Below are 27,850 nucleotides of genomic sequence, written 5' to 3'. Positions count from 1 at the left end.
GAATTCACGGCAGGTCCAGTTTGCAAAGGAAGACATTAAGACAGCAAGTTCTTTAAGGGCGGGAAGGAGACTTGTTTGGTGCACACTGTATATACTGCAACAGGCACAGAGCCTCGCAAGTAGTGCACACCTGAGAAATACTGCGTTGGTTGAGTGAATGATTGCCAAATGTGTTTGAAGGTGTCCAGTGGCTCTGGACACCTTAAGCAAAAAACTGAGAAGAGTGTTCTGGCGTTCAAGAATCTTAAGTCTTCATTCTGGCTCCCAACTCTTTTGCTTGGTTCAAGTTGATCACTTTTTCGTCTGAACTTTACCTGGCTGCTAAATACAGAGAAGCTCAAAAAGAGAGATAAACCCAACATTATGCTACTGCGTCACAACACACATTTTTTTTCATCATTTTATAGCCAAGGTAACAGATTTAAAACACAAGTTCTGATTGCAAAGCCTATGTCTTCCTGACATGCCAGGGTCTCTTGTTCCCAGTGGGCAGACAGAATCCTGCCTAGGGTTGGAGCTGTGCATAGAACAATAATACTACTGGTCTACATTCTCAATTTACTTTTCTCCCCTTACCTGAGGTGATGTGATCAGAGAAATAACTGGCCATTCATTTGTTATTCAGGGTAAGGAAAATTCAGCATATTCCACAGCCTTCCCTCTATCAGAAAACTCAAAGCTAGTCTTATTTTAGGGACTCTTGACCTAGGCAAATACAGTCTACTTCTCAACCCTCCTCTTTGTGGAACAGGAGAAGGCGTGGAGTGGGAAGAAATGGGTCTTCCTGACATGACTGGCCCTGTTTTGCACCTTAACAGCATCTCCAGATACCCAATAATCCCAGGAGACAAAGCCCCACAGTATCAGAAACCTCATTTTATAAGAATGGAAACAGGCTCAGAGATGTGTAGTGGTTTGTTCTGGGCCACATAACCAGAAAGAGCCTGAACCAAACTGGCACTGAAGTGTCAGAATCCCCTACTCCTCTCCACCAATGATGATGGGTGGAGTCCAGGCCTTGGATATTTATTTCCAGATCAAGGATAAAGGGAGAGCAACTCTAGGTCAAAGGTCACAAGGTCTGATTTGGGCCAGGCTCTCCTTGCTCATCTCTATTTCTTTCTCCTCTTTCCTTTCTCTTGTAGGGAACAGAGAGTTCACAAGCCTCATTTCTGGCCTTCTAGAAAAGCCTGGGAGATCCTAGGGACTCATTGGGGCAGAATATTCGTCGGTACTTGGGATTTCTTTTTGTTGTCTCTTTTTCCCTGATCCCATTCTGCTACCAACATTCCCGAGCCAGGTGGAAGAGGGAAGAGCCACTTCATTTGGTTCCAGGCGTTCTGGGCCCCATACTGGGGAGAAAGGTGTTAAAGTCAGGTCCCCAGATCACCGGGACCGGGAACTTCCGGTGGCCCAAGCAGTAGAGGCTAGGGGAGACCCGTTGGAAGAATAGTTCCATACAGAAAGGGAGGCGCTGCCAGCCATGCCAACCTGGGCTTCACTCCCATTAACGTTTGGCAAACAATGGTAACCCCTCCATCTCCGCCACATACACACCTCCCACCCTCAAGGCCTGTTCCCCCTCGCCCCCGGTGAGCGGCCCTTTAGAATGCAGAGGGCTGCCACCAGTCGAAGGACTGCTATCGACCTCGACAGTGTGGAGGGCTCGCCCCCTCCGCTGCCCTCCCATTGTCTGAGTGGAGCTAGCGGAGCGGCTCCGAGGGGCGGGGCTGGAGGGCGGAGGGAGGGAGCCATGGAGGAGGGGGGGAGCAGAGGGGGCGGGGGGAGATGCTGAGCCTTCAGGGGCGGAGGCGGCGGCGGCGGCGGCGGCGGCTGCTGAGGTAGAGGAGAGAGCCCGAGCAGGGAGCGAGGCTAGGCATCGAGCGGGCAGCCGAAGGCCGGGCTGGGCGGCTGGACCCGGTTCTGGCTGCGCTGCGCTGCGCTGCTCTCCCCTCGGCTCCGACGGCCTCTCCCATGCACTGAGGGCGCCCGGCTGGGCCGGGCCGGCGGCCGGAGGGGAGGCTACTCTCCATGGTCCAGAAGAGCAGCATGTCCCGGGGCCCTTACCCACCCTCCCAGGAGATTCCCATGGAGGTCTTCGATCCCAGCCCACAGGTGAGGCGTGGTGCCGGCCCGAGAGAAGAGGGCCGCTACGCGGACCTTGGGGTCGCCTAGAGGGACCATGGAAGGAAAGGGTTATATGCCCGGCGCCGAGGGGAGAGGGGTGCTCGCCCCCCGCCATTCTTGCGGGTTAATGATTGGCCCGGAGTTGGGCTGTGGTGCTGGGAGGGTGCTGGTGGGCTGCCTGTCACCCTCGCCTCCTCTCCCCCGCGTCACGGTCCCTGCTGCTCGGGAACCGGCTCCAGTGGCTGAGGTGGGGGGTGTTGTTTGGGGGATCTGGGCCTTGAGAAGGGGAGGTTGAGGGAGGCTAGAGATCGACCAGGCAAGGGGGGCGACGCGGAGCACGTTTGGGGAAGCCGGGCGGGGGTGGCACTGGGAGATGGCCGAGGCAGTGGTCAGAGGGCGGTGCCAACAGGCCTTCCAAGCCTCAGACCCTGGTCCTCGAGGGTGTAGAAGGGGCCATTCCTGACCCAAGGACCCCTCCAGCCACCTCACTCCGTCCTTGTACTGGACCAGTTCCCCTCTCCCGGACACCCACGTTGGCTTACCCCTCCCCCGCAGCCCCGAAAATGCCTCCAAAGTTTGGAAAGTTGGAAGGATGCCAACTCACTGTCCTGGAGGGGAGGTAGCTGTTTTAACTGGAGGAGGGGGTCTGTTGCCCCATGCACTCGCACACTTTCCCATGCCCCTGTGCTACTCCTAGATTCCCATAGAGTGACCAGCACAGTCTGGGGTGGTCCTGCCAGGGCATTTCTCTAGGACACGTCCTTCCCCAAGGATGGCATTAACTCTTGTATTGCTGTGGCCAACCTGGAGCAACTGTAACCACCATGGAACTGTGGTTGATGGGTGTGTAGGGGGGTCAGGTCAGACCTAAAAATACCTCTGTTCTCCACCCCAGGCCCCTTGGAGCCTGGGAGGCAGCTGACTAGGGCCTTCCTATCAGCTGTCCCCTGTCCCTCTGAGCGCCACTCCCTTTGCCCAGCCTGAGATGGTGGTGGTAGTGTGAAAGTCTGGGATTCACTGCAGAATCTTCTTAGGTTTGTATGGAACTGCAAAACTACTTTGGGTATATGTCCAGTTTGAAAGAAGAGGAGGGGAGGGAAGACCCCGGAAGGGCTTCCCAGGGTCCTTTCCCATCATCCATCCTTCTTGTACCAAGATCCACAGAGCCAGAGCATGGAGTCTGTCTTGGCTCATCTAGGTTCTTTGGCTTAAGAAAGTCTGGGGGCTGAGGTTATAGCTCAGTGGTAGAGCTCTTGCCTAGCATGCGTGAGGCACTGGGTTCAATCCTCAGCACCACATAAAAATAAATGAAGGTATTGTGTCTATCTACAACTAAAAAATTTTTTTTTTAAAAAAGAAAGTTTGGATAGAATCTAGGGGCAGCAGCTTGGAGATCTGAGCCCTCCATCCTGCCCATTCTGGATTGGACTGGGGCCAAGCATTTATGTTGCATTGGGAGGGTAAAGAAGCAACTCCCTCTTAGGAGACTGAAGACACCTGAAGCCTTAACCTGAATGTGTGGCCCCCTGACTAGGAGGTGCACCCCACTCAGGCTACCAGCTCAGTCAATGAAGCCACCAGCCTACTACCCCTGGGACCTGTGGGACTGTGTCCTAGGCTTGCCTTGGGGAAGGACCAAGGGGCCTTTAGATTGATGTAGTCAGGTTGCTACCAAGGGTATGGGGCATGGGCAGTGGCAGCTGGAGGGTAGAGTGGATCCCTCTTGCCCCTTTGGGTAGGGGTGTGGCCACTGATTGTGAGGGGGGTGGGCTGAGAAAAAGACCCCCCAGGGCAGAGGGGGAATGGGGAGCAACACTGACTCCCATGAAGGCATGCCACAGTTGGGTTTGGATGTTTAAAAATATGGTTCCATGCTTCTTCCCCCTTCCCCAGAAATCTAGCTCTGGGTCTCTAGGAGCTCAGAGACGCCATCTCCTCCCTACTCTGGGAAGGGAAGAGTTGGGCTTAAGGGAGAAGCCCTGCTGGGCCCTGGGTTAGTGATCCCTCCTCTCTCTGGAGGCCTTTGGCACTCTCAGACCCCTCAGCTCCAGCTGAGGGGGTGTGGGAAGGAACTTCCCTAGTTCTCTCCGCCCCCCAGCATTGCAGGCAGCCTCTCCCTTCCCTGGAGTCCTCTGCAGCCTGCCCAGCATCTTAATTAGCTTTGCTGCCTAATGAACCTCCCGCTTTTCAGGCCTCCCATTCCCCAGCCTCTACGTTGGTTTGGGGGGTTTCTGTGTGTGCCCCTAGGCTCCTTGCACTGTTCCCTAGGAGTGACTGCGGTCTGGGCTCTCTCAGTGGGATGGGAGACCTTCTCTCCCCTCGGGCTGTACCACCTCCAGAAGATGATACAGGGGAATGGGGGTGGGGCTGTGCGGATCAGAGAACAATATTCCCAAGACTTGGCAGTAGCTCTGGATCTGGTGGTTTGAGGGTTGGGAAAGGTCCTTTATGATTCCACTCTTGTTCCTTCCTGGCCTCTCCAGGGCAAATACAGCAAGAGGAAAGGACGGTTCAAACGGTCTGATGGGAGCACTTCCTCAGATACAACATCCAACAGCTTTGTCCGGCAGGTAATGGGGAGGCTGGGCTGAGAGGAGGGAGGTGGCTAACTGGTGGAGGCCAGCATTGGTGAGCTGGTCTGCGGCTTTCTCTAGGCACCCTTCCCCGTGTCGTTTGTCACCTGCCTGGAACTAGCCCAACACCCTGACTCCCCATGACCTCTCCTGGATATGCTGGCAGCTGCACCCACTGCTTCAGCCCACGCCCCCGCCCCGCCCCTCCCCCAGCACCAAGCACCAGCCCCTGCTGCCTGCCTGCGTCATCTCATTCAGGGACAGCCTGGCCTGCCTCCTTCTAGCTTGCTTCGGGCTGTCACCCACTCCCCCTGCCGGCTGTCTGCTTCCATGTCCTCCCCCAGAATCTGTGACAGGGTGGGGTGGAGGCAGGTGCTAGAAAATGAGGAGCTAGGGCAGTTGGGTCCTTGAAGCCTTGTTTAAGTGGGGGTCAGAGAAACAAGCTCCCCACATCCAAACGTGGCTCACTTTAATATTCAGAGAGAAAGTGTGATGGGGATAGGCAGGAGGTGTTTGATTTTAGAGAGGATGTGGCCCAGCACCTGTGACAGAAGGGGGATAACTGAGAAGAGCTTGCTGGGTCTGCTGTGCTTGGCCAGGAAGCTGACACTCTCCTCTTTTCTAATTCTCAACCCGGGCCATCTTAGGCTCAGGGAGAGGCAGTGAGGGAGACATGTGGTTGCTATGACTACTGAGTATTTCAACAAAGCCTGGTACCCAAAAAAGGCGAGAGGGGCTTGGAATCAGACAAGGGAAGGAGTGTGTTAAAGAGAAAACAGGTAGGGCATGTGAGGGCAGAGGGCTGCAGGGAGGAGTTCCTTGGAGGTAGTCTGCTTGGGGCCGGGAACAAGAGGATAGTGGCAAGCAGATTTACCACAGACTGGAGTAGACTCTTTTTTATTCTTCCATCTCTACCCTTGATGTATATGAGCCCAGGCCTGATTTGAGCGATTCAGAAGGGAGGCCTTTATCCAAGCATCTCCTAAGTACACATATGGAAAGTCCTTTTTTCAGTTGCTCCTTCATCCCTCCTGTTGCAGAATTGGGCCAGGGTCAGGACCAGGGTCAGGACTGGAAAGAATGATTCTGTGCTTTTGTTGCCTCTCTTGGCAGACGAGAGCTTAGTTCTTTCAGTATTTAGTTAACCAAAGGGGTCAGACCCCAGCTTCCAATACTTCCTCCTCTCAGCTCCCAGCTCTGACCCCCAGTAGGTGGCGGGAGTGGGGGGGCAGTCCTTGCCACATCTCTGAGCTAAATATACCCTAGCAGTTTGCACATGTAGCAACTCTGCTTGTAACCTGAGCACCCTGGGGGGACGGGCACTTTGGGCCACCCCTTAAGCCAGTGGGGCCGGGCACTGAGGGCGCCGGGATGGAGGCGCCCAACCGGACCCTTGTGGTGGTGAGCTGGGATGGGGTGAGGTAGTGGGTGGGTAGAACAGCCCTTTAGGAAACCTGGTAGGGGGCCTCTGGGCCAGTCTGTCTCCTCGCCTCCTCACTATTTACTGTCTCCCACCATTTCTGGGGTGTGTGTATGTGTGTGTGTGTTTGTGTCAGTGTTTGTGTCTGCAGGTGCCTTGAGGTCAGTGAGTACCTCTCTGACCGTCCCATCTGCTTCTGTTTCTCTGCCTCTCTGGGTGTCTGTCTTCTTCACCGAGTGCTCCCATCGGGAGGGATGGAATGGTGGCTAAGCCGCTTTTCCCTCTCTCTGGTTTGTGTCTCTTTCCCAGCTGCTGTTTAGTGACTCTCCATCCCCAGGCAAATCTCCCATTTTCATGATTTGACTGGGAAAGGGGTGGGCACCTGTACCCCCTATGATGAGGGATTTCTGAGGAGATATAGGACTTTGTCTTCATTCTTTCCTGGGTCCCCTCCATTCCATGCTAACAGACATTCCCAGCCAAGTGACCTTTCATGCCCTCGGGAAAAGTCCCTCATATCTCTGCAATCTTGCTCTTTCACATTCTCTCCCACTCTGTCAGCACCATTCCGAAAGTCACACACAGATCTGTAGTCCTGTCTCCTGTCCTCACATGACTCCCATCTTCAGGGACCCAGACCTAGGGTGGCTCCCTGGGTGCACTTGGTTGTGCATTGCCAGCACGTGCCATAGAATACACCTTCCCAAACATTCTTGCCCTCGCACTTCCGGTGTACTCATGAATCAGCATGTTCATGATCTGTGCTGCTAGGTCTGTATGGGCTACCTGTGTCTCACATATATGTGTGCACCCCTAGAGGAGTCCCTTGTGCCCTGGATTGGTCATTGTGGTCAGAGCCAGCTTCCTGGCACACCCAGACTTCTGAGCCTGCCTTAACCCTGGAGCCTGGATAAGAAAGTGCCTGTTCCATATTCTGCTCTTAACTTGCTGCTTCTGCCTGTGCCACCCCAGAAATCTTGCGTTCTCTTCTGTATCTTATGGGAGGTGGAGGGTCAGCTTTGAGTGGGGTGGCCTGATTCAGGCAGTCCCAACTAGGGCCAGGAGGTAGGAGTTCTGTCCTCACCTACTCTTTAGCAGAAGGTAGGCAAAATATTGTTGACCCCATCACGCTGAGCAGGCTGCCCACTGGCAGCAGTGCAGAGAGCCAGGCCTTAGCTGGTGGCTGCAGTCCCTGGGAGGAACGCCACTGGGCTTCTGCTGATTCTTCTCAGCAGTGATGCTGGGGGCAGGGCAGGAAAGGAGGAGCAGGGAGTGGAGACTCATCCCCTGGCATTTCTCCCCTGTGCTGTGCCCCTATCAGGTTCCCACCCCTCCCAGGACTCCAAGCAGCTGTCCTTAGACATGCCTTAACCCTCTGCTTGCTGCTGTCACTCTTCCTAGGGCTTATAAACCTTGGCCCCACCCCTCCACCCTCATACTACCTTCTAGGTTTGTGGCATCATACTGGGCCTCAGACCTCCATGATGGGTGGCACCTTCAGCCCTTCCCGAGCCCAAGGGCTAGGAGAGAGAGCATTGGCCCTGAGCCGGCCCTGTCTGCTTTCAGGGCTCAGCAGAGTCCTATACTAGCCGCCCGTCAGACTCTGACGTGTCTCTGGAAGAGGACCGGGAAGCCTTGAGGAAGGAGGCAGAGCGCCAGGCGTTAGCTCAGCTTGAGAAAGCCAAGGTGAGAAAAGATGCGGGAAGGAACTGTGCTGACATGATTTCTCCACACCCCCCTCAGAGAGAGAGCTGGACAGACCCCGGGTCAAATCTTAGCCTGGTCCCTGCCAGCTGTGTGTCCTGGGACCTCAACATACCTCTGTTCTTCCCCTGTAAAATGTAGGCTATAATACCTGCCTCCTTACACAGTAGGAGAAGTGCCTGATAATGTTTCCACAGGATAGGAGCTTGACAAGTGCTGAAAATGTCTGCTTCTCCTGGGCGGGGTGGCTCACACATGTAATCCTAGCAACTTAGAAGTCTGAGGCAGGTGAATTGCAAATTCAAAGCCAGCCTCAGCAGCTTAGTGTGACCCTTCCTTTAAAAAAAAAAAAAAAAAGAGGGGGTATAGGACTGGGGATGTAGCTCACTGATAGAGAGCATCTTTGGGTTTGATTTCCAGTACCACAAATGAATGAATGAATGAATGGAAAAGAAAAATATCTACTTCCTGGAATCAAACTTCCTGAACTGGAATCTCAGCCCTGATTTTTTTTTTTTTTTTTTTTTTTTTTTTTTTTTTGGTACTGGAGATTTAACCTAGAGGCACTTTGCCACTAAACTACATCTCCAGTGCTTTTTATTTTGTATTTTAAGACAGAGAATCACTAAGTCACAGAGACTGACCTCAAACTTGTGATCCTTCTGCATCAGCTTCCCAAGTGGCTGGGATAACAGATGTGCATCACTGTACCCAGCTTCTTCCCTGACTCTTAATTGCTGTGCATATTAAGCAAGCCACTTCTTTTCTGATTTTCAATTTCCTTTATTCATTAAAATAAAGATAGTTCTTTTTGCCGTATTTCTTTGCTGCCATAATGGTGCATGTGAATGTCCTGGCCATTGCTCTTGGGAGCATCAACAATGTCGGAAAGAAGGAAATGCTAGATTCTTATTAGGTCCTGCTTCAAGGTCATCTTCTGATTCCTAACCATGGTGATGAAGTAAGTGTGGTTATATTGGAGATTTAAAATTATTGATGACCATGGAACTAGGAAGACTGAGAACCCCACCCCCACCCCAAGGCAGGTTAAACAGATGTGGAGTGGTTGGCCTCAGATTCAGTGTATGGCTCAAAGATCTAGAAAGTGGCACAGTGGTGTGTGTCTATAGTCCTAGCTATTCAGGAGGCTGAGGCTGAAGATCATTTGAGCTCAGGAGTTATAGGCTAGCCTGGGCAACATTGCAGAACTGTCTCGAAAAGAGAAGAGAGGAAAGGAGAACAATGGCAGCACAATCTGCTTTCATCAGTTTGATTTCGTTGTTCTGATAACCTCAGCTGATATCCTGGACCACAAAGGCAAAAACACATAGGAGGGATTCTTTTTCTAGGGATGAAATACATACATATAAAAATAAGTTAATTAAATGAAGATAATAACGATAATTCATAGGAATTTTGTGATGAGTAAATGAAATAATGCATGTGAAACCTATAACAGTACCAGGCACACTAAGCAGTAGTGACTGTCATTATTACTATTTTTTTAATAAGTAAGTCACTGAGCCTAGCCTTAGTTTGCCTTTTTTTTAAAACATATTTTTTTTTTTTAGTTGTAGGTGGACACAATACCTTTATTTTATTTATGCATATGTGGTACTGAGGATCAAATCCAGCCCCTCACACACATTAGGCGGGCGCTCTACCGCTGAGCCACAACCCCAGTCCCTCATTATTACTATTATTATTATTATTTGATGGTTTGGGGGATTAAATCCAGGGACACTTTACCACTGAGCTACAATCTCAGCCCTATTTATTTTTTCTTTTGAAACAGGGTCTTGCTAAGTTGCCAAGGCAGGCCTTGAATCTGCCATCCTCCTGCTGAGTTGCTGGGATTGCAGGCCTTGCCTTTCTTTTTTTATTGTAAAAGTTAGCATACATTTATAAATTATCCACCATATATATATAATCTTTTTTTTCTTAGTTGTAAAGAGAAACACAATATATTTGTTTTATTTATTTCTTTTATGTGGTTCTGCGGATCGAACCCAGTGTCTTACAAGTGCTAGGCAAGTGCTTTGCCACTGAGCTACAACGCTAGCTTCTACTTATTTTTTCTTTTTGGTACTAGGGTTTGAACCTAGGTATGCTTTACCACTGAGCTACATCCAGCCCTTTTTAATTTTTTTTTTTTTTTTTAATTTTGAGACAGGGTCTTACTAAATTGCTGAGGCTGGCCTCAAACTTGCAATCCTCCTACCCCAGCCTCCTAAGTTGTTGGGATTTTAGGTGTGCACTGCCATGCCTGGCTCTTCCAGTATACATTTTAATGAGCAAGTCACAAAGCAAACATTAGTGTAATTCCCACTTCTGACAGGAAGTTGTATAGTACATTATGGTTTAACCCTCTGGTGTCACCTTCCCTGGTGTGTTTCCTCTAGACCAAGCCAGTAGCATTTGCTGTGCGGACAAATGTCGGCTACAATCCATCTCCAGGGGATGAGGTGCCCGTGCAGGGAGTGGCCATCACCTTTGAGCCTAAGGACTTCTTGCATATCAAGGAGGTGGGGAGAGTGCTTGGCATCTGGTGGGAGGGCAAGGCGTAGGTACCAGGAGAGGAGCAGCCGGAGCTCCAGTGGGAAAGAAAGCCTTCTGAGTTGAGCAGAGCTGGGCTGAATCTGCCGTGTGACCTTGGATAAATTTCTCCACCTTTCTGAGCTGCTAATTTTTCATTGTCAAATAGGTGGTAATACTTAGGTCATGAGGCTGATTTATCATGAGGTCTATGACTAGAGTAACAGTGTATCAGGGCCTGTGAATGTGCATTTACTCCTACTCTCTGTCTACAGCAGGGTGGTCCCAGGGAGGGAGGGAGTGGGGGACTCTCACCGGTCTGAAGAGTTATCTTGAGACTTTAGAGGGTGGACATCTTTGAGGGTGCCATCCTCCAGTAGGGTCAGCAAATCTGGGGGGTTCCCACGAAGGGTGACTGCTGTCTTGTGCCTCCAGTCCCCCTTTTGCTCTCCCCCACCCTACCTGCTGTTGTTTTCAGAAATACAATAATGACTGGTGGATCGGGCGCCTGGTGAAGGAGGGCTGTGAGGTTGGCTTCATCCCCAGCCCTGTCAAACTGGACAGCCTACGCCTGATTCAGGAACAGAAGCTTCGCCAGAACCGCCTCAGCTCCAGGTACGTGGCAGGGGGTGGCTGCTGCAACCTCAGGAGAGGCCCTCAGCCAGGACTAGGCCTCAGGGCTGACTTTAGCCTTGAGGGCACAGAGCTATCACCACGGGGGCTGGAAAACTCCAGAGAGTGCAGCTTGTACAGGACAAGACTCCCCCATTCCCACGCCTACCCCTTTGCTCACCAGCTCCGTTTGCCTCCCTGCCTACGCAGCAAATCAGGTGACAACTCCAGTTCCAGTCTGGGAGACGTGGTGACTGGCACCCGCCGCCCCACACCCCCTGCCAGTGGTAAGAGCTGCTGCCATCCCTGGGGTGGGGGGAGCTTCTGGGGTGGTCTCCCCACTGTCTGGCCCTCTTCTCCCTGTATAGGGGCACCCCAATTCTGAGTCCCCAAAACACATGCAGTAGTACTCCCTCTATGAACAATAGGGTATCATACAAGCTGGGCCTGTCTTGTCTCTCCTCTCCCCTTTCTTTGGTAGCTCCATCTCTCTACCTGCCCCCTACCCACCGCCCCTGACCCCATTCATTTCTCCCAACCCTGTTCCATTCACCTCTTCTTCTTTCTTTTCTCCCCATCCCCATCCCTGTGTTCTGTACTGTGTCTCCACGTCCATCTCACTCCTCTTCTCTCACCTCCTTCCTCCCTCTCTTCTGACTCCTGTCCAGGTAATGAAATGACTAACTTAGCCTTTGAACTAGACCCCTTAGAGTTAGAGGAGGAGGAGGCCGAGTTTGGTGAGCAGAGCAGCTCTGCCAAGACTAGTGTTAGCAGTGTCACCACCCCGCCGCCTCATGGCAAACGCATCCCCTTCTTTAAGAAGGTAATTCTTGCTGGGTTCTTAAGAGGGGATGGTCAGGGCCCAGCTTTTTGGCAGAGAGAGGGGGCTGGGGTGGGTGCAGATACTGTTCAGCCTGTCCTGTGCCTCAGAGCTTCCCGTGGATCTGGAGGGGTGTGTGCAATGGGCACATCCCTCTCCACACACACCCCACCCTGGTCCACCCCCAGGGAGGGCTGGTTGTTACCCTTGGAAGGCTGTCCACCCTGAGGAAGCAGGGTCTGGTGGCAATGAATCCTGACCTTTGCCCTCATTATCAATGGAATGGAATATTCCAACGGATGCCCCCCGCTCTGGCTTCTGAAGAGGAAAATGGAATGATGTTCCTTCTTTGCCCTTTTCTAATTCCGTTGGAGGGCACATGAGGGATCCACTGACTGCTTGGCAAGATAGTCAAGGGAACCCTTAAAATGGACATGTACATGGGCATCGGGGGCCGGAGGTGGGCACCACATTAGGGGCTGCCACTTTCTCCAGTTCTTTTCCAAGACTCAGAAAGGGGGGCTCTGATCATTACTGAGTCCCTTGGACTGCCCGTCAGTCCTCCTCCAACCCTGGTCCAGGAATACCTCTGGTTCCCCCTTGGCATGGGGTCCCGTCCCCTCTCTCTGGCTCTGTCTGTCACTAACACGCATGCCCTGTTATCTCTCCTCGTCTGCCCGCTCTCCCTCCCTCTCTTGTCCTGGCTCCTTCCTTGCCCTCTGCCCCTGCCTGGGTGCCCTCCCCTCTCTCCTCCCCTCCCCTCTCCTGGCAATCTCTGGACCCAGCCAAACAGAAGCAGAAGTCGGTGAGTATCACAGCTTTCTGTGTCCCCCCTCGCACACCCGGGATGAGCTAGGGGGCCTTCTAACACCCATTCCCATATCTGCCTCCCTTTCCCCACCCTTCCTGGTTCTCCATGGCCATCCCTATCCATCCCTGCCCTGATCCCCACATCTGGGCACTGGGACCAGGGGGAGGAAAGGATGCATGGGGGAAGCTTGGAGGCTGGAAGAGAGGGTCTGATGTCACCTCTACTCTGGGATTTCCCCTCCCTGCTTCCCTCAGACAGAGCATGTGCCCCCTTATGACGTGGTGCCTTCCATGAGGCCCATCATCCTGGTGGGACCGTCGCTCAAGGGCTATGAGGTAGGAACCCAAGAGGGGAGTGGGCCCGGAGAAGCCCAGACCTCCAGAAAGACACCATAGGAATATCTTCAGACTACAGAGAGGTCCCCCAGAAGGGCCCAGATCCCCAGGGTGTCCTCTCCAGAAGGCTATAGACCTTCAGAGAAAAATCTCAGAGGAGCCTGACCCATGGAAGACCCATTCAGAAGGGCCCAGTTCCCTGAAGAAATCCCTGGAGAGCCCTCCGAGAGACCCACCTTAAAGGATTTTTGGAATCAGAGACTGCATGGGAGGCCCCTCAGAGTTGGGGAGCCCTCCATAGAGGTCCCTTCATCTCCAGAATTTGAAAAGAAAATAAAAAGTAAGGGTACAAATGCCCAGCAGCTCAATCTCCTGAGCAGGTTCTTTGTGGGGGGTACCAGGGATTGAACTCAGGGGACTCAACCATTAAGCCATATCCCCAGCCCTATTTTGTATTTTATTTAGAGACAGGGTCTCACTGAGTTGCTTAGTGTCTCGCGGTTGCTGAGGCTGGCTTTGAACTAGGGATCCTCCTGTCTCAGCCTCCCGAGCCACTGGGATTATAGGCATGTGCCACCTCGCCCACCTCTGAGCAGCTTTAAATGCCTGAATTCTCTTCCCTCCTTCCTCCAAACATCCAACCCCAGGTTACAGACATGATGCAGAAAGCTTTATTTGACTTCTTGAAGCATCGATTTGATGGCAGGTAAGACCCAGAGAACCATCTATCCACACCCATTGTGGCTCTCTGTGTTGGGAGGAGTAGGGTATCTTGAAGGACAATCTTAGGACTCTTGGACTGAGGGACACTGGGCAGGCCTAAAGTCTGAAGAGTGGGCAAGACATTCTAGCCCACCCTGGCTCCTGACTCCCTCCTCCTCCCTGTCCCCAGGATCTCCATCACTAGGGTGACAGCTGACATTTCCCTGGCCAAGCGCTCAGTCCTCAACAACCCCAGCAAGCACATCATCATTGAGCGCTCCAACACACGCTCCAGCTTGGGTGAGCCGGGCCTGCCTTTCGTACTCCCCGCTTCTGGGCTGCACTAGGGTAGGGTGAGAGGTGGTGGGTGGAAGGACCAGAAGTGTTCCTTCCATTCACTGCTTCCTGGGGGCGGCCTTACATTCCCCCTCCCCATGCCTTGGTGCCCCCAAGCTGAGGTACAGAGTGAGATTGAGCGGATCTTCGAGCTGGCTCGGACTCTTCAGTTGGTGGCTCTGGACGCTGACACTATCAACCACCCAGCTCAGCTCTCCAAGACCTCGTTGGCCCCCATCATTGTTTACATCAAGATCACTTCTCCCAAGGTGGGTGCATGGTTTATAAGGAGTGTTCTGAAGTTGGGCTGCTTGGATCTCCTCTACTCCTTACTACCAGGTGATTTGATCGCTGTGAGCTTTGGTTTCCTTCTCTGTAAGACTCTACTGTATGCATATCATGAAGATGCTGCCCAAGATACGTTGCCAAAGGGCCTGGGACAATACACCTCATCATGTGGTAGCTATGACTAATATTATTAGGATCATGTAGGCCAGTCCCCTGTCTATACTTTGGTTGACCTTCTGTGATTGGACCAGAAAACTAAAAGAAGTCATTTTGATTTTTCTTTGTCCCAGTGTCACTCAGCTACTTGACAGTTGTGGGGTCTTTCTTGTCTTCTGAACTCAGGAGCAGTTGACCAGTGAGCCATATCCCCAGCCCTATTTTGTATTTTATTTAGAGACAGGGCCTCACTGAGTTGCTTAGTGACTCACCATTGCTGAGGCTGGCTTTGAACTCGGGATCCTCCTGTCTCAGCCTCCCAAGCCCCTGGGATTATAGGTGTGTGCCACTGTGCCTGCCTTGGTATCAGCTTTTTTCTGCTCTTCTGTCTTCATTCAGACTGGTAGAGAATATTTGTTGGAAAGCTGGTTTACTTTTTTTTTTTTTTTTTTTAAGTTTTTAGTTGTAGATGAACACAATACCTTTATTTTACTTATTTATATGTGGTGCTGAGGTTCGAACCAGTGCTTCACAGGTGCTAGGCAAGCATTCTACCACTGAGCCACAACCCCAGCCGCTGGTTTACTTTTTTGTTGGGTTGTGGCTCCATGAACTTTCCCTTCCAGATGTTAGTAAGTATTAAGAAACATGGAGGGGCTGGGGATGTGGCTCAAGCGGTAGCGCGCGCCTGGCATGCGTGCGGCCCAGGTTTGATCCTCAGCACAACATACAAACAGAGATGTTTTCAGATGTTTCCAGAGTTTTCCGCCGAAAACTAAAATAAATAACAGGCAATTTATTTTAAAAAAAATTAAAAAAAAAAAAAAACATGGAAAAGAGTTTAGGCAAAGGTTTTAAAGTTTGAAGACAGCACGAGGTTCAAATCCTTGTTCTTGTTGGTTTGTTGTTGTTTTTATTAAGTTTGGGATCTGGGGGGAATTATTTAGTCTCTGAGCCTCAATTTCTTCACCTACAAAATGAGGTTATAATCCCTCTCTTAAGTTTTTATTATATTTGTTTTCTGGGATTGAACTGAGGGCCTGACACATGCAAAGCACACACTGTATCCCTGAGGAACTTTCAGCTTCTCTTGTGTTATTTCTGAGGGGACTGGAGGTACTTGATGTAAAGAGCCCAGCATATACTGTTTGATTCATGATGGCAGCCAACAGTGGTAACTATTATTGTTCCATGGTAGCTTCTTTTGAGCTGAGCACCCTGGGCCAGTTACTTAGCCTTTCTGAGTCCTTAAGTTTCTAATGAGATAAAAGGAATGATGGGATTTAAGTATTTGAAGGAGGGGGAGGTTGAAAGGATCAAATGAGATAATGGATGCAAAACCACTTTGTGACCTAGACAGTAACAAAGGCTTTCATTTTGCCCCACTGAAGTTTAGGGCAGGGACTCAGGAGCCAGATTGCTTGGATTTCCTACCCAGGCTGTCATTTACCAGCACGTGTTCCTTTGGCAAGTCACCTAACATCTCTGTGCCCTAGTTTCCTCATCTGCCACATAAAGAAGTTGGGGCTGGGTCTGTAACTCAATTGTATAGTGCTTGTATAGTACCCTCCCTCCAGTATTTTATTTTCAAATAATTTCAATTTAACAGAAGTGTTGCAACAATAGCTCAAGGATTCTGTTCTTTGAATATCCTTCATTCAAATTCACTAATTTTAAAAAACATTTTTAGTGATACTGGAGATTTAACACAGGTGCACTGTACCACTGAGCTACACTCCCTATCCCTTCTTTATTTTTATTTAGAGACAGGGTCTCACTAAGTTGCTTAAGGCCTCATGTGCATTTCTGTACCCAGCCAAAAATTCACTAAAATTTTAACAGCTCTATTAAGATATGATTCACACCTATAATCCCAGCAGCTTGGGAGGATGAGAGAGGAGGATAGCGAGTTCAAAGCCAGTCTCAGCAATGGCGAGGCACTAAGCAACTCAGTGAGACCCTGTCTCTAAATAAAATACAAAATGGGGGGCTGGGGATGTGGCTCAAGCGGTAGCGCACTCGCCTGGCATGGGTTTGATCCTCAGCACCACATACACAAAGATGTTGTGTCCGCTGAAAACTGAAAAATAAATATTAAAAAAAAAATGGGGCTAGGGATGTGGCTCAATGGCCAAGTGCCTCTGAGTTCAATCCCTGGTACTGCCCCTCCCCCCAAAAAAAGATACAATTCACATTAGCTGGGCATGGTGGTGCATGCCTATAATCCCAGCAATTTGGGAGGCTGAGGCAGGAAGATTACAAATTCGAGGTCAGCCTCAGCAATTTAGCAAGGTCCTAAGCAACTTACTAAGGCCCTGTCTCAAAAAATAAAAAGAGGTAGGGCTGAGGTTGTTGCTCAGTGGTAGAACGCTTGCCTAACATGTGTGAGGCACTGGGTTCAATGCTCAGCACTACATAAAAAATAAATAAGGGGCTGGGGTTGTGGCTTAGTGATAGAGTGCTCGCCTCACACGTGCGAAAAACCCTGGGTTTGATCCTCAGCACCACATAAAAAAAATAAACAAATGAAATGGAGGTGTTGTGTCCAACTGCAACTAAAAATAACAAATTTAAAAAATTAAAATAAATAAATAAATAAAATTAAAGTTATTGTGTCCATCTATAACTGGAAAAAAATTTAAAAAAAAAAGAGAGAGAGAGAGAGCTGGAGATGTGTCTCTGGGTTTAATCCCCAGTACAAACAAAACAAAACAAACAAACAAAACCAACAACAAAAGAATTAATATCTTATTTCATTCAGCCATTTATTTTATTTTCATTTATTTATTTAAGTGCTAGAAGTCAAACCCAGGGCCTTGCGCATGGTAGGCAAGTGCTCTGCCACTGAGCTATAGCCCCAGCACTAATTTAGCCATTTCAAGTGCACAGTTTAATTTTTTTCAGATTCACTAATTTTTTTAAATTAATTTTTTTTTTTTTTTTTTTTTTTTTTGAGAGAGATGCTAGAGATTAAACCCTGGGCCTTTTGAATGGGGGATATGCACTGTACCACAGAGTCACATGTCACATTTAATGGAACCATTTTTCCTTTTTTTTTTTTTTTTGTAGCACTGGGAAACAATCTCAGAGCCTTATGTATGCTAGGCAAGGGCTGTACTACTGAGCTACACCCTCAGCCAAATTTTATTTTTTAATAAAGTATGTGCCTAGCATGTGTGAGGCCCTGGATTCAATCCCAGCACACACACCAAAAAGATCATATGCTTTTATCCTGTATGCTTCCACATGTATTTAAGACCAAGAATGTCATCTTACATAGTCATAATATGGTTGTAAAATTTAAAAAATATTACATAAAATGCAATTCATAGTTGTCTTTCACCAGCTGGCCCAATAATGCCCTTATATAAGGCAGCATTTCCCCTAATCCAGGAATCAGGTTTGGATCACCTGTTGCATTTAGTTGTAGGTCTGCTTTCTTTAATATGGAAGAGTTCTTCAGCCTTTCTTGGGTTTTCATGACACTGGCATTTTAGAGGATACAGGTCAGCCATTTTGTAGACTGTCCCTCATTTGGGATTTGTTAGATGTTTTCTCATAACTAGGTTTAGGTTTTTTTCTTTTATTATACCTATCATTATTGTTAGGATGACAATAATAATAGCTATCTCAGTGCTGTTGACAGAACTAAATTGATCACATAAAAAGGTTGAGGTACATGCCTGTAGTCTCAACTGTTTGGGAGGCTGAGGCAGGAGGACGCTTGAGCCACGACCTGTTCAAGGCCAATCTGGACAATATAGTGAGACCCTGCCTCCTCTACTTAAACAAAAACATAGAACAGTGCTGGTACCTAGCAAGCACCCTCCAAAAGATGCCTGCTGTTGCTAACGTGGTGCAGGGGAGTGAGCCTGGAGAATGAGGGCTACAGACCAGGTTAGAGGGGTGGGGAACTAGTATCACTACCTTTCATGTAGCTCTCAAGGAGAGGTGGTCATGAGACCCAGAAGAGAGCCTGAACATTGTACAGGGTGGACGTAGGGCTGGTAAGGTCATTCCTGCAGAGGTGCTCAAGGCTGAGAGTCATGGAACATTCCACCATCCTGACACTGACTCCAACCAGAACTTGCCTTTCTCACTTGGTGCATTGCTTGGGCCCCTCTAACTCCTCCTCCTCTTCTCCCCAAACCAGGTACTTCAGAGGCTCATCAAATCCCGGGGGAAGTCTCAGTCCAAACACCTCAATGTCCAAATAGCAGCCTCGGAGAAGCTGGCACAGTGTCCTCCTGTAAGTGCTCAGACCTTGGGAGGGGAAGGAATTTGGGTTCACCTGGTTTCCTCTGACCTGCACTGGAGACAGAGTGGGAACACCTGGGCCAGGTCTGTAGGTACAGACTTGTTTTGGAGGAAGGTGGACTAGACAGGCAGAGTGGGCTGAAGCACCCCTTCTCCATGGGGAGCCAAGCCCCCTCTCCCAACTTAGGTTGTCTCTAGAATAAGGGAGTTGGGCTGAGTTGGACTACCAGAGCTCTTAGAGTTCTGCTAATTTGTACATCTGAGCGTTCTCCTTCCCTTCCTGTACAGCCAGAGGCCTTTTTAACCTTGTCCTTCAACCCCCTTGGCTCCACCCACTGCACCCAGGCCACACCCTCAACCCCTTGGTCACGCCCCCGCTCATCCCAGCCCTGCCCCTAACCCCACCTCCACAGGAAATGTTTGACATCATCCTGGACGAGAACCAATTGGAGGATGCCTGCGAGCACTTGGCTGAGTATTTGGAAGCCTATTGGAAGGCCACGCACCCGCCCAGCAGCACACCACCCAATCCGCTGCTGAACCGCACCATGGCTACCGCAGCCCTGGCAGCCAGCCCTGCCCCCGTCTCCAACCTCCAGGTACAGGTGCTCACCTCCCTCAGGAGAAACCTCAGCTTCTGGGGCGGGCTGGAGGCCTCCCAGCGGGGCGGCGGCGCGGTGCCCCAGCAGCAGCAGCAGCAGGAGCACGCTATGTAGCGGGTGCCCCACCCATCTTCCCTCCCGCCCTGGAGTGCAGGGAACGTGGGGAAGGAAGGGAAGAGCTTTATTTTGTAAAAAAATGTGGTGAGCGGCAGCTTCTGGTGTCTGTGGTTTTTGGTGGGACTGGGGCTGGCTGGTGCTGCCTCCCTGGGCCTGGTTCCGCAACTAGGACTAAATCTGCTGCCCATTGGACATGAGGCCTGATTGGGCCGCTTACAAGAACAGGGACTAGGAAGAAAATATGAGGAAGACTGACCTACTCATTTACTGGACTTCACACCCATTTTAGACCCAACGTGGCAGGGGCCCTTAGACCCAGGGAAACCCATTAGAGCAGGGACCTTTAAATCCAGAGACACTGCCCTAACCCTGGACCCCTAACTGCAGAAAGCCTCTGGGAGCAGCCCAGAATGGAGCATCTTCTATGAGTTAGTGCTGTGCCCTTTACCCTTCTCCCAGTTAAACAGAGTCCGGGAAAGTCTGTCCTGTGGGTGTCCCTTCCTGCCTCTCCTTCTTCCCATGGGAGTCACAGCCCATCTCTGGGACCATTAAGTATACACCATTAAGAATATGATTCTAGGTTAGCATCACAAGAAATCCATGAAGTCATTCTAGACTGCTGCTTTTCAAATTTGTTTTCAGCCACGGCCTCACTGAATCTCAGGGGGAAGTTGAATATATAGATGAGGCATCCTTGTTCAGTTCAGAGGGAGCCAGGGCCCTGCCCTCCCAATCACCTCCCTAGGGATCCTGGAAGCACTTTTATGCTCTCCCCATCCCATCCCACCCCACCCCACATCTTCAGGAAATCGTTTGGAAACTGCTTCTATAGTCTAATCCCCACCATACTGCAATCAAGAAACTGGGCCACAGAGATAGAAATCATTTTGCTCAGGGTCACATAGCTTGAAGTGGTGGTAGGGGAAGGACTTAACCTGGGCCTCTTTGTACCCCACCCAACAACCTCTGTGGTAGCAGTGGCTGTCAGCTCACTTTCATGTGGCATCTGGTGATGAGGACATTGGGCTATTTCATGGTCTTCACTGGAGGATGGAGATCTATTAACCTTCCCAGTTTGATGCTTTGAGTCCTTATTGCCGATAGGGAAGGAATCCCATCGACCTTAGAGACTCATCTGTGTAGGGAATGGGAGGAGCAGCGTGGGGTTCTGGAAATCTGTGATTGAGGTCTGATGTGGGCTGAAGAAGCTGGGGTCAGTGAGTTTGAGCTGAAATCACTTACTGTATTTGGAAAAGTGGAGGCATTGACTAACCCAGTCAACCACTGAGTGGCAATACTAATGAGCTGTTAATGATGATTAACCTCAAGGCAGCATTAATAACATGTATTGAGGAAGTGGTGACTAATTGTTCAGGGGCTCCCTACCATGGTTACCAGGAAAGTTCATGGATGTGAGGTCTGATGAAGTTGGGCATCCTGTCCTAATAGAGGAACAGATGCACCGAGGCCTGTCCACTGGGCTTTAGAGCCATTTTCCTGATCTGGTGCCCCTCTCCCAAAGCCAGCGACCTCCTTCAGCCAGGCTGGGTGTCTTGGTGTCCTCACTAACCTGCCTTGCTTTGTTGTGTTTTTCTCACCCCTGCCTGATCTGCATGGTGTGTGCCGTCTGTCTGCTAACCAGGGACCCTACCTTGCTTCCGGGGACCAGCCACTGGAACGGGCCACCGGGGAGCACGCCAGCGTGCACGAGTACCCGGGGGAGCTGGGCCAGCCCCCGGGTCTTTACCCCAGCAGCCACCCACCAGGCCGGGCAGGCACCCTGCGGGCTCTATCCCGCCAAGACACGTTCGATGCCGACACCCCCGGCAGCCGAAACTCTGCCTACACGGAGCTGGGAGACTCGTGTGTGGACATGGAGACTGACCCCTCAGAGGGGCCAGGGCCTGGAGACCCTGCAGGGGGCGGCACCCCTCCAGCCCGACAGGGCTCCTGGGAGGATGAGGAAGAAGACTATGAGGAGGAGCTCACTGACAACAGGAACCGCGGCCGGAATAAGGCCCGCTACTGCGCAGATGCCGGGGGTCCGGTTCTTGGGCGCAACAAGAATGAGCTGGAGGGCTGGGGGCGAGGCGTCTATATCCGCTGAGAGGACAGGGCTGCCCAGTGGGAGGAAGGGCTCTGAGCCCTGGGGAGGGGAGGGACAGAGGGGCTCATCACCTGAGACGTGTCCTGCCTCCAGGGGGCGCTGTCTCCCTCCATTCAGATGCCTTGGCTCAATGTTTGGGGTTTCTTTGGTGATATCATCCCAGCTCCTGAGAGGCCCTTGAGCCCCAGCTGTAGGCTTACCCCTACCTGCTGTAGATGGATGGGGGATATCCACCTTTCTGAAGTGTCCCCTTTCCCCCATCTTAGGGGGCTCTCCTCCCAGAGAAAAGGTGCACTTCCTTAACTTTCTACTCTGGGTTCTAATTGAAGGTCCTAAATGGGGCGACCCTTCTTTTTCCCAAACTGGTGTATTTGGAGAGTTGGGCGTTTTTCTTGAGAGGGAGGACACAGAATCTTCCCCATGGGGCTCTCTCTCAAACCCCAGATCCAGGGTCCCTCACCATGCCCACCCCCTGCCCCGGTTTCCTGGCAGCATTGTCGGGTAGGTGAAAGGTATAACATGGAGACCAGTAACGAGCTCGCCTTTGGGGGAGGGGTTAGGGTGGAAAATGACAGGCTCAGCTGCCCTCTTGGCCTTGGCCATGCAGGGGCTTAGAACCCTAGAGCCCTGAGGAGTGGGTGACCCGACATGCTGCTACCCACCCCCACCTCCATGCCTCAGCTCTCACCTACCCCAGGAATGAGCTTTGCCTACGACATCCCCTGCCTGCTGCCATCAGAAGAAGGGGGCCCTCTGCATCTGAGCCCCCCAACTCCATGCCATTGGGTGTGGAGACCATGGAACACTCTGGTCCACCTCATTCTAAACCAAAAAAACTGCTCCTTCACCTTCATCCTGAGGTCCCAGGAGAGAAGCCCTGTGGGTTGGTGTCCAGGAAATGACCACCATCCTGGGGTTGCCTGGTCACCTGGGGACCTCAGATCTCCCCTGGGGGGCTTGGCTGCTGCTGCTGCTTCTCTATATTTGCCTCTTGTGATCCTGTCCTTCATTGGTGTCCACTTCCCCCAGGAGAGGCCTTGGTAGCCCCTGGGGCACCCTCTGCCCCCGCACCCCCACAGCCTAGCAGCCGTGCCCCTCCCCAGCATCCCAGCTGGGCCAGAGAGAGCCGATTGTGCCAACGAGGACTGGGCCCTGCCCGGCTGCCCACCTCAGGGATGGGCACCTCAGGCCTGTCTCGCCACCTCCTGTGCCAATGTTGTCGTGCCCCCACGTGGGGTGGGGTGCAGCTTCCACTTACTGGTTAGAAGACACCACTGCCTGATCTTTCCCTCTCCCTGTCTGGTGTCCTGTGCCCCATCTGTCTGTCTACTTGTCTGTACTCTTCTAGGAGAAGTATTTTGCCACATATAAAACCGCCGTCCAGTCCTTTGCGGCCACCTTCCAGCCTGCTTCTTTGTTCCCGCCGCACGGTTGTCTGGCAGCCTTGCAGCCTCTGCACAGACCGCTGCTGCCAGAGGGGGCGAGCCAAGGGGAGAGGCAGGAAGAAGCTGCACTCTGGGCTGTTGACTCGGGAAAGACAGGGCTTGGTTTGTGGCCTTCTGGAGTATGTGCAAACCTGCCAGGGCTGCATGCCCACTCTTAAGCCCACACCATACCTGTCTCCCCACATGCAGAGCCAGGGGAAATGGGAACCTGGGATGTAGTTAAGTGCAAAATCTTAAAGGTACATGCTTGTTCTGCTCTTCTGGCCTCACTGCACCCCAGAATCTTGGGGAGGGAGGGCTGAGCTTCTGGCTCCACTGATGTGCAGTCATTACTGCCATCACCTATATCCTACCTCATGGAGCACCTGCAAGCTCTCTCACCCTCCTGGTTCTTGTTTTTGAGGCGGTAACCCAAAATGTGTGTGTATGTGTGTGGAAGGCAACAGACACCGGAAGGCCCACAGATGAGTTAGCAGATCAGAGAGGAACTGGCAGACCCAGGTGTCAGGTGGCTGACTGGAGCTCCCCAGAGGGTTGATGGCAAAGTTGATAAGAGCCGGGTCTCTACCTCCAGCTTGGTACTCTTTCCACCACTTTCCCATGGGATTGATCATTTGTTCCTTGTTTATTCACTGGACATACATTTATTAGGCACCTCCTAGGTATCAGGGGCAAGTTGAGAGCCGCAGACAATTCCAGTACTGAACATGAGCTGTGTGCTGTGAGAAGCACTGGTAATGTGGGAACCTGGAAAAGGGTCACACTCTCACCCTGGGGAAATCAGGGAAGTCTTCATAGAGGAGGTGAGTCTTGCTTGGAGTCTAGAAGCAAAGTCAGAGGTTAAGCCAGATAGAAAAGTAGGGGGGTGTTCAAGGCAGAGGAACCAGGCACATGCATGACAAGTTTTTGGCACTTCACTAACAAAGCATGGTGAGGTGGAGGCCAGAGAGGGGTTGACAGGAGCAGGCCATTTGGTTTTTGCTGGGCATGGTGGTGAACACCTGTAATCCCAGCTACTCAGGCAGGAGGATCACAAGTTCAAGGCTCAGCCTGGGCAACACAGTGAGACCTTATCTAAAACCCGGGGAAGCACTGGAGATGTAGCTCAGTAGCAGAGCACCCCTGTGTTTAATCCTCTGTACCCCAAAAGGTTTATTTTTTGTTCTGAAGCTAGTGCTCAGAAATTGAAGGATTAGCCAGATGTGGTGGCCTGTGCCTGTAATTCCAGCGGCTCAGGAGGCTGAGACAGGAGGATCGTGAGTTCAAAGCCAGCCTCAGCAACAGTGAGTTGCTAAGCAACTCAGTGAGACCCTGTCTCTAAATAAAATACAAAAAGGGGCTGGGAATATGGTTCAGTGGTTGAGTGCTCCTGAGTTCAATCTCCAGTTCCCCCCACCCAAAAAAGAAAGAAATTGAAGGATTATAAATAGCAATGACAAGATTGCTTTGGTTGGAGCATGAATTGGAGGGCCTCACTTGGAAATAGCTGGACACTAAGGTGGAAATGAGGCTGTGCCTTAGACCACAGTGACATCTAGCAGATAGAATCCAGAGCTCTTGAAGAACAAGTAGAGGTAGCCAGTAAGGGAGAGGGTGACAGTGGGTGGTAGTCTTCCCAGACAAAAGAAGGTTAAAAACAGATCAGAGCAGAAGTAATGAGTCTGGCTTTGCATAAAGGGATTTAAGTTTCCTGTGGGACATTTGAGGGGAGAAGAGAAGACAGCTGGGCACAATGAGCTGAACCTCTGCAGAGAGGTTCAGAGAGACTAAGCGACTAGTCTGTAATTACACAGCCATAGAGCAAAGGAGTCAAATTCACATTTCGATTCCTGTGACCCCCAAGTCCAGTGCTAATTCCTCTGCCCCAGGATGCACCAGCTTCTGCAAGGGTTGGGGGTAAGGGGTTGGGGAAGAGGAGGAAGCAGGGGTCTGAGTGTTTCTGTCTCCTCTCATGTACCTTCTGCCTGAAGTTACCTTTGCTCAGAACTTGCAGGCAAGGACATTTCTAGCTGGAGATACTGAGAAATGGGGAGAAATTCTTGTTTCTTGGTAACCACAAACCCTTAACCAAAGTTGGCTGCTCAGTCAGCACATGTGGTTGTCAGCATGTGAGGATTTCAACAGCCATGTCGTCAGCAGGCTCTGCTGCTCTGATTGCCCCCACGGACTCAGGAAGTGAAGCCTTGGGGACCCTTCCTACCTGGCACCCTTCCTTTACCTGCTTCCCTGGCTAGCTGCTTACATTTTGTGGAGGATTCTGCCCCTAAGTGAGCTGAAGTGGGGTAGGCCACAAGTACCAGGTGTGAACTAAGGTTTCCACTGTAGTAAAATAAAGCAAGCTGAGCTGAGGTCACCATGGGCCAGGGTCAAGGGGGTGTCCCAGTCTAGTATGCTAAAGAGACATCTTGTGTTAACTCCAGTAATTGTTTCCTTGAAGAAGGGTGCCCACTTTGCTGTCTCTCAGAGTGTGAGAGTATGTGTGCACATGTGTGTTTATCTCCCTCTCCAGACTTGAAGGGTCCGTGGAGACCCAGGCTGGATGATTTGGCTGCTTGGTTGTGTTTGACTCATATTTGTGAAATAAACAGATGAATGAGTGAATGGATGAATGCCTCCTAAGAGCCCAGTCCTGGGCCTCCTGATGCCGGCAGATCTTGTCTGTTTATTGAATGTGCTCCCAGTTTGCAGTGTCACTTTCAATTCTGCAATTGGGTATGTGTGTGTGTCGGGGGAAGGCACTTAAAGGTTCCTTTCTCTCCCAGGAAACAGATGGTAAAATCACTTAAAGCACTGTTGCTTCCCCCAGCACCCTCCTGGCCCCCACCAGCCCCAGTCCCAGACCCTTCTTTCCTAGGGCTGAAATGAAAACAGCCCAGATGGGCTTGAAGTTCACTTTTCTAGGCTTCTATCTCTCTGGGCACCAAACTGGGTGAATCAAAAGTCTTTATGTAGTGAGCTGTTTGCCTCTGCTTTCCACAAACTTTTTAGTCTCCCTCAATCCTGTGCCCATTTTTCTTTTGTTTTTTGTACTGGGGATTAAACCCAGGGATGCTCTACACCCCATTCCTTTTTATTTTTTGGGTACTGGAGATTGAACCCAGGGGCGCTTAACCACTGAGCCACATTCCTAGACCTTTAAATTTTTTTTTTTTTTTAAATGTTGGGAGAGACTTGCTAAGTTGGTGAGGCTGGCTTTAAACTTGTAATCCTCCTTTCTCAGTCTCCCGAGACACTGGATTATAGGTGTGCTCCACCACATCAGTCCCCACATTCTTTTTTTTTTAATACTCCAAGTGCACATTTTCAGGCTGTAGCTTAACTTGTCCTAAGTCAACCTAATGACAACACATTCCTAACTGTATGCCAGGCACTGAACCAGGTGGGGAGGGGGACAAACACTGGTGAACAAGATAGGAAACCCAGCCTCTAGGGTTCACAGGTGATTGAGAGAAACAAACCATTCTATGGCCCCAGCGTGGAGAGAGATTCCATGTGGTGGGAGCTTGAGAATAGGTGGCTTTACGGGAAGGCAGCTAGTGAGTTCCAGGCATTTTCCCTTTCTGAGTAGGTGTAAGGCATTCATGTGGAGGGAATGCAGGAGGAAGGGCAAAGTGGGAAAGAGCTGGACATATAAGGGCAGGGAGCAGTGGATGCAAAACCCGGGAGGTAAAACTGCAAAAGCAGGTGGGGACTGTTGCTGGAGGATCTTGAATGCCAGGTTAGAAGGCTGATCCAGAGCGAGTGAGCAATAGAGAGCCATTGAAGGCTGTGGGTGGGAATAACAGATGCTGAGCTGTGCTTTTAGAAGGCTAATAGAGCTTCGAGGAGGGTGCTCTGGGAAAGGGGGGGAGCAGAAACAGGTCAGTTGAAGGTTTGCTCCATCATCCGAGGGAGCCACATTGGGGCTGTGGGGACAGAGGCAGTAAGGTGGAAGGATCAGGCGCTTTGATGTGTTGATTTGCCTTTCCCACTTCTCTTTTTGTTTTCTGGTTTTTTCCAAGTTTGTGCAAAGAAGGAAATCCACAAACAAGAATATCCTCCTTTCTCTCCTGCTTGGTCTTCTGGTTCTCTTTAGTCTCATTGTTCTCCTCTGCCTGGGAGGCTGAGGCAGGAGGATCACTTGAGCCCTGGAAGACCCTGTCTCAAAAAATAAATAAAGAAAGAAAGAAAGAAAAAAGAAAACCAAAACCTAGACAAACAAAAATAATTTTTTCTTCTCTGCTGGGTCTTAATGTCTGGGACCCTCTGCAGGGTCTCTGGTTGGGGAATCTTTTCTTGCTCCATCTTTGTCTCCAGACACCCAATCATGGGATCAGCTGCTGAGCATGTGGTATGTCAATGGATTGTAGAAGCCCCAATTTCTCTCTAGATGTTGCCTAGCCGGAGGGACCTACAGGAGGAAGGGAGACCCTGCCCTTTCCCTGGGGAGTCCACTTTGAGTGGGCCCACAAGACTTTCACTAGCAAAACAACTAGAGAAGACGGAAGGCTGGAATGTTCTCCCAGCTAAGAGAGGACCAGAAAGCCCTCTCTCTGTCCCGCTGGTAGGTGCAGAAGTTGTGTCGCCTCGGATTTTGCTTCAGTCTAGGGTTTTGCTCTAGCGGGTAGAGGAGGGAGAGCTAGGATTGTTTGGTGCACCGCAGTGCTTAGATTCCCTTGATTTGCAGCCTGGGAGCAGAACACAGAGAGAACTTCAGTTTTTTTTTCAGGGCCAAGAGGAGGGTGCAGTCTGGGACTTCATTGTTCTTTGCACCTCCAGGGCCCTGGACAGGCAGCTCATCATCGCTGTAATGTTCACTGCGCACGCGAGAGATGAGTCCCGTGTACCTCCAAGTCCCACCTGCGAGGTGGGGTTCCTCGGTCCTCAAGGGCTAAGCCTTTCTGGCCCTCCCTCGGGGGCGGGG

At 50.9% G+C, this 27,850-nt stretch overlaps 1 protein-coding gene across 1 annotated transcript; it reads left to right on the top strand.

The window, feature by feature from the left end:
• Positions 1-1,850: 1,850 nt before the first annotated feature.
• Positions 1,851-22,899, top strand: Cacnb1 (calcium voltage-gated channel auxiliary subunit beta 1). The gene is made up of 14 exons (XM_027924778.2): positions 1,851-2,115; positions 4,611-4,697; positions 7,687-7,806; positions 10,227-10,349; positions 10,838-10,974; positions 11,182-11,258; positions 12,577-12,596; positions 12,857-12,937; positions 13,585-13,643; positions 13,830-13,939; positions 14,093-14,244; positions 18,573-18,668; positions 19,090-19,275; positions 21,038-22,899. Exons 1-14 carry the CDS (start codon positions 2,032-2,034, stop codon positions 21,500-21,502), a joined length of 1,797 nt encoding a protein of 598 aa, XP_027780579.1. The 5' UTR covers positions 1,851-2,031; the 3' UTR covers positions 21,503-22,899.
• The last annotated feature ends 4,951 nt before the right edge of the window (positions 22,900-27,850 follow it).

Source organism: Marmota flaviventris, chromosome 17, assembly GCF_047511675.1.
Source record: "Marmota flaviventris isolate mMarFla1 chromosome 17, mMarFla1.hap1, whole genome shotgun sequence".
In the NCBI taxonomy this organism is placed as follows: Eukaryota; Metazoa; Chordata; class Mammalia; order Rodentia; family Sciuridae; genus Marmota; species Marmota flaviventris.
Note: the sequence above shows the minus strand (reverse complement) of the source record. Positions and strands in the feature narration are given on the sequence as shown.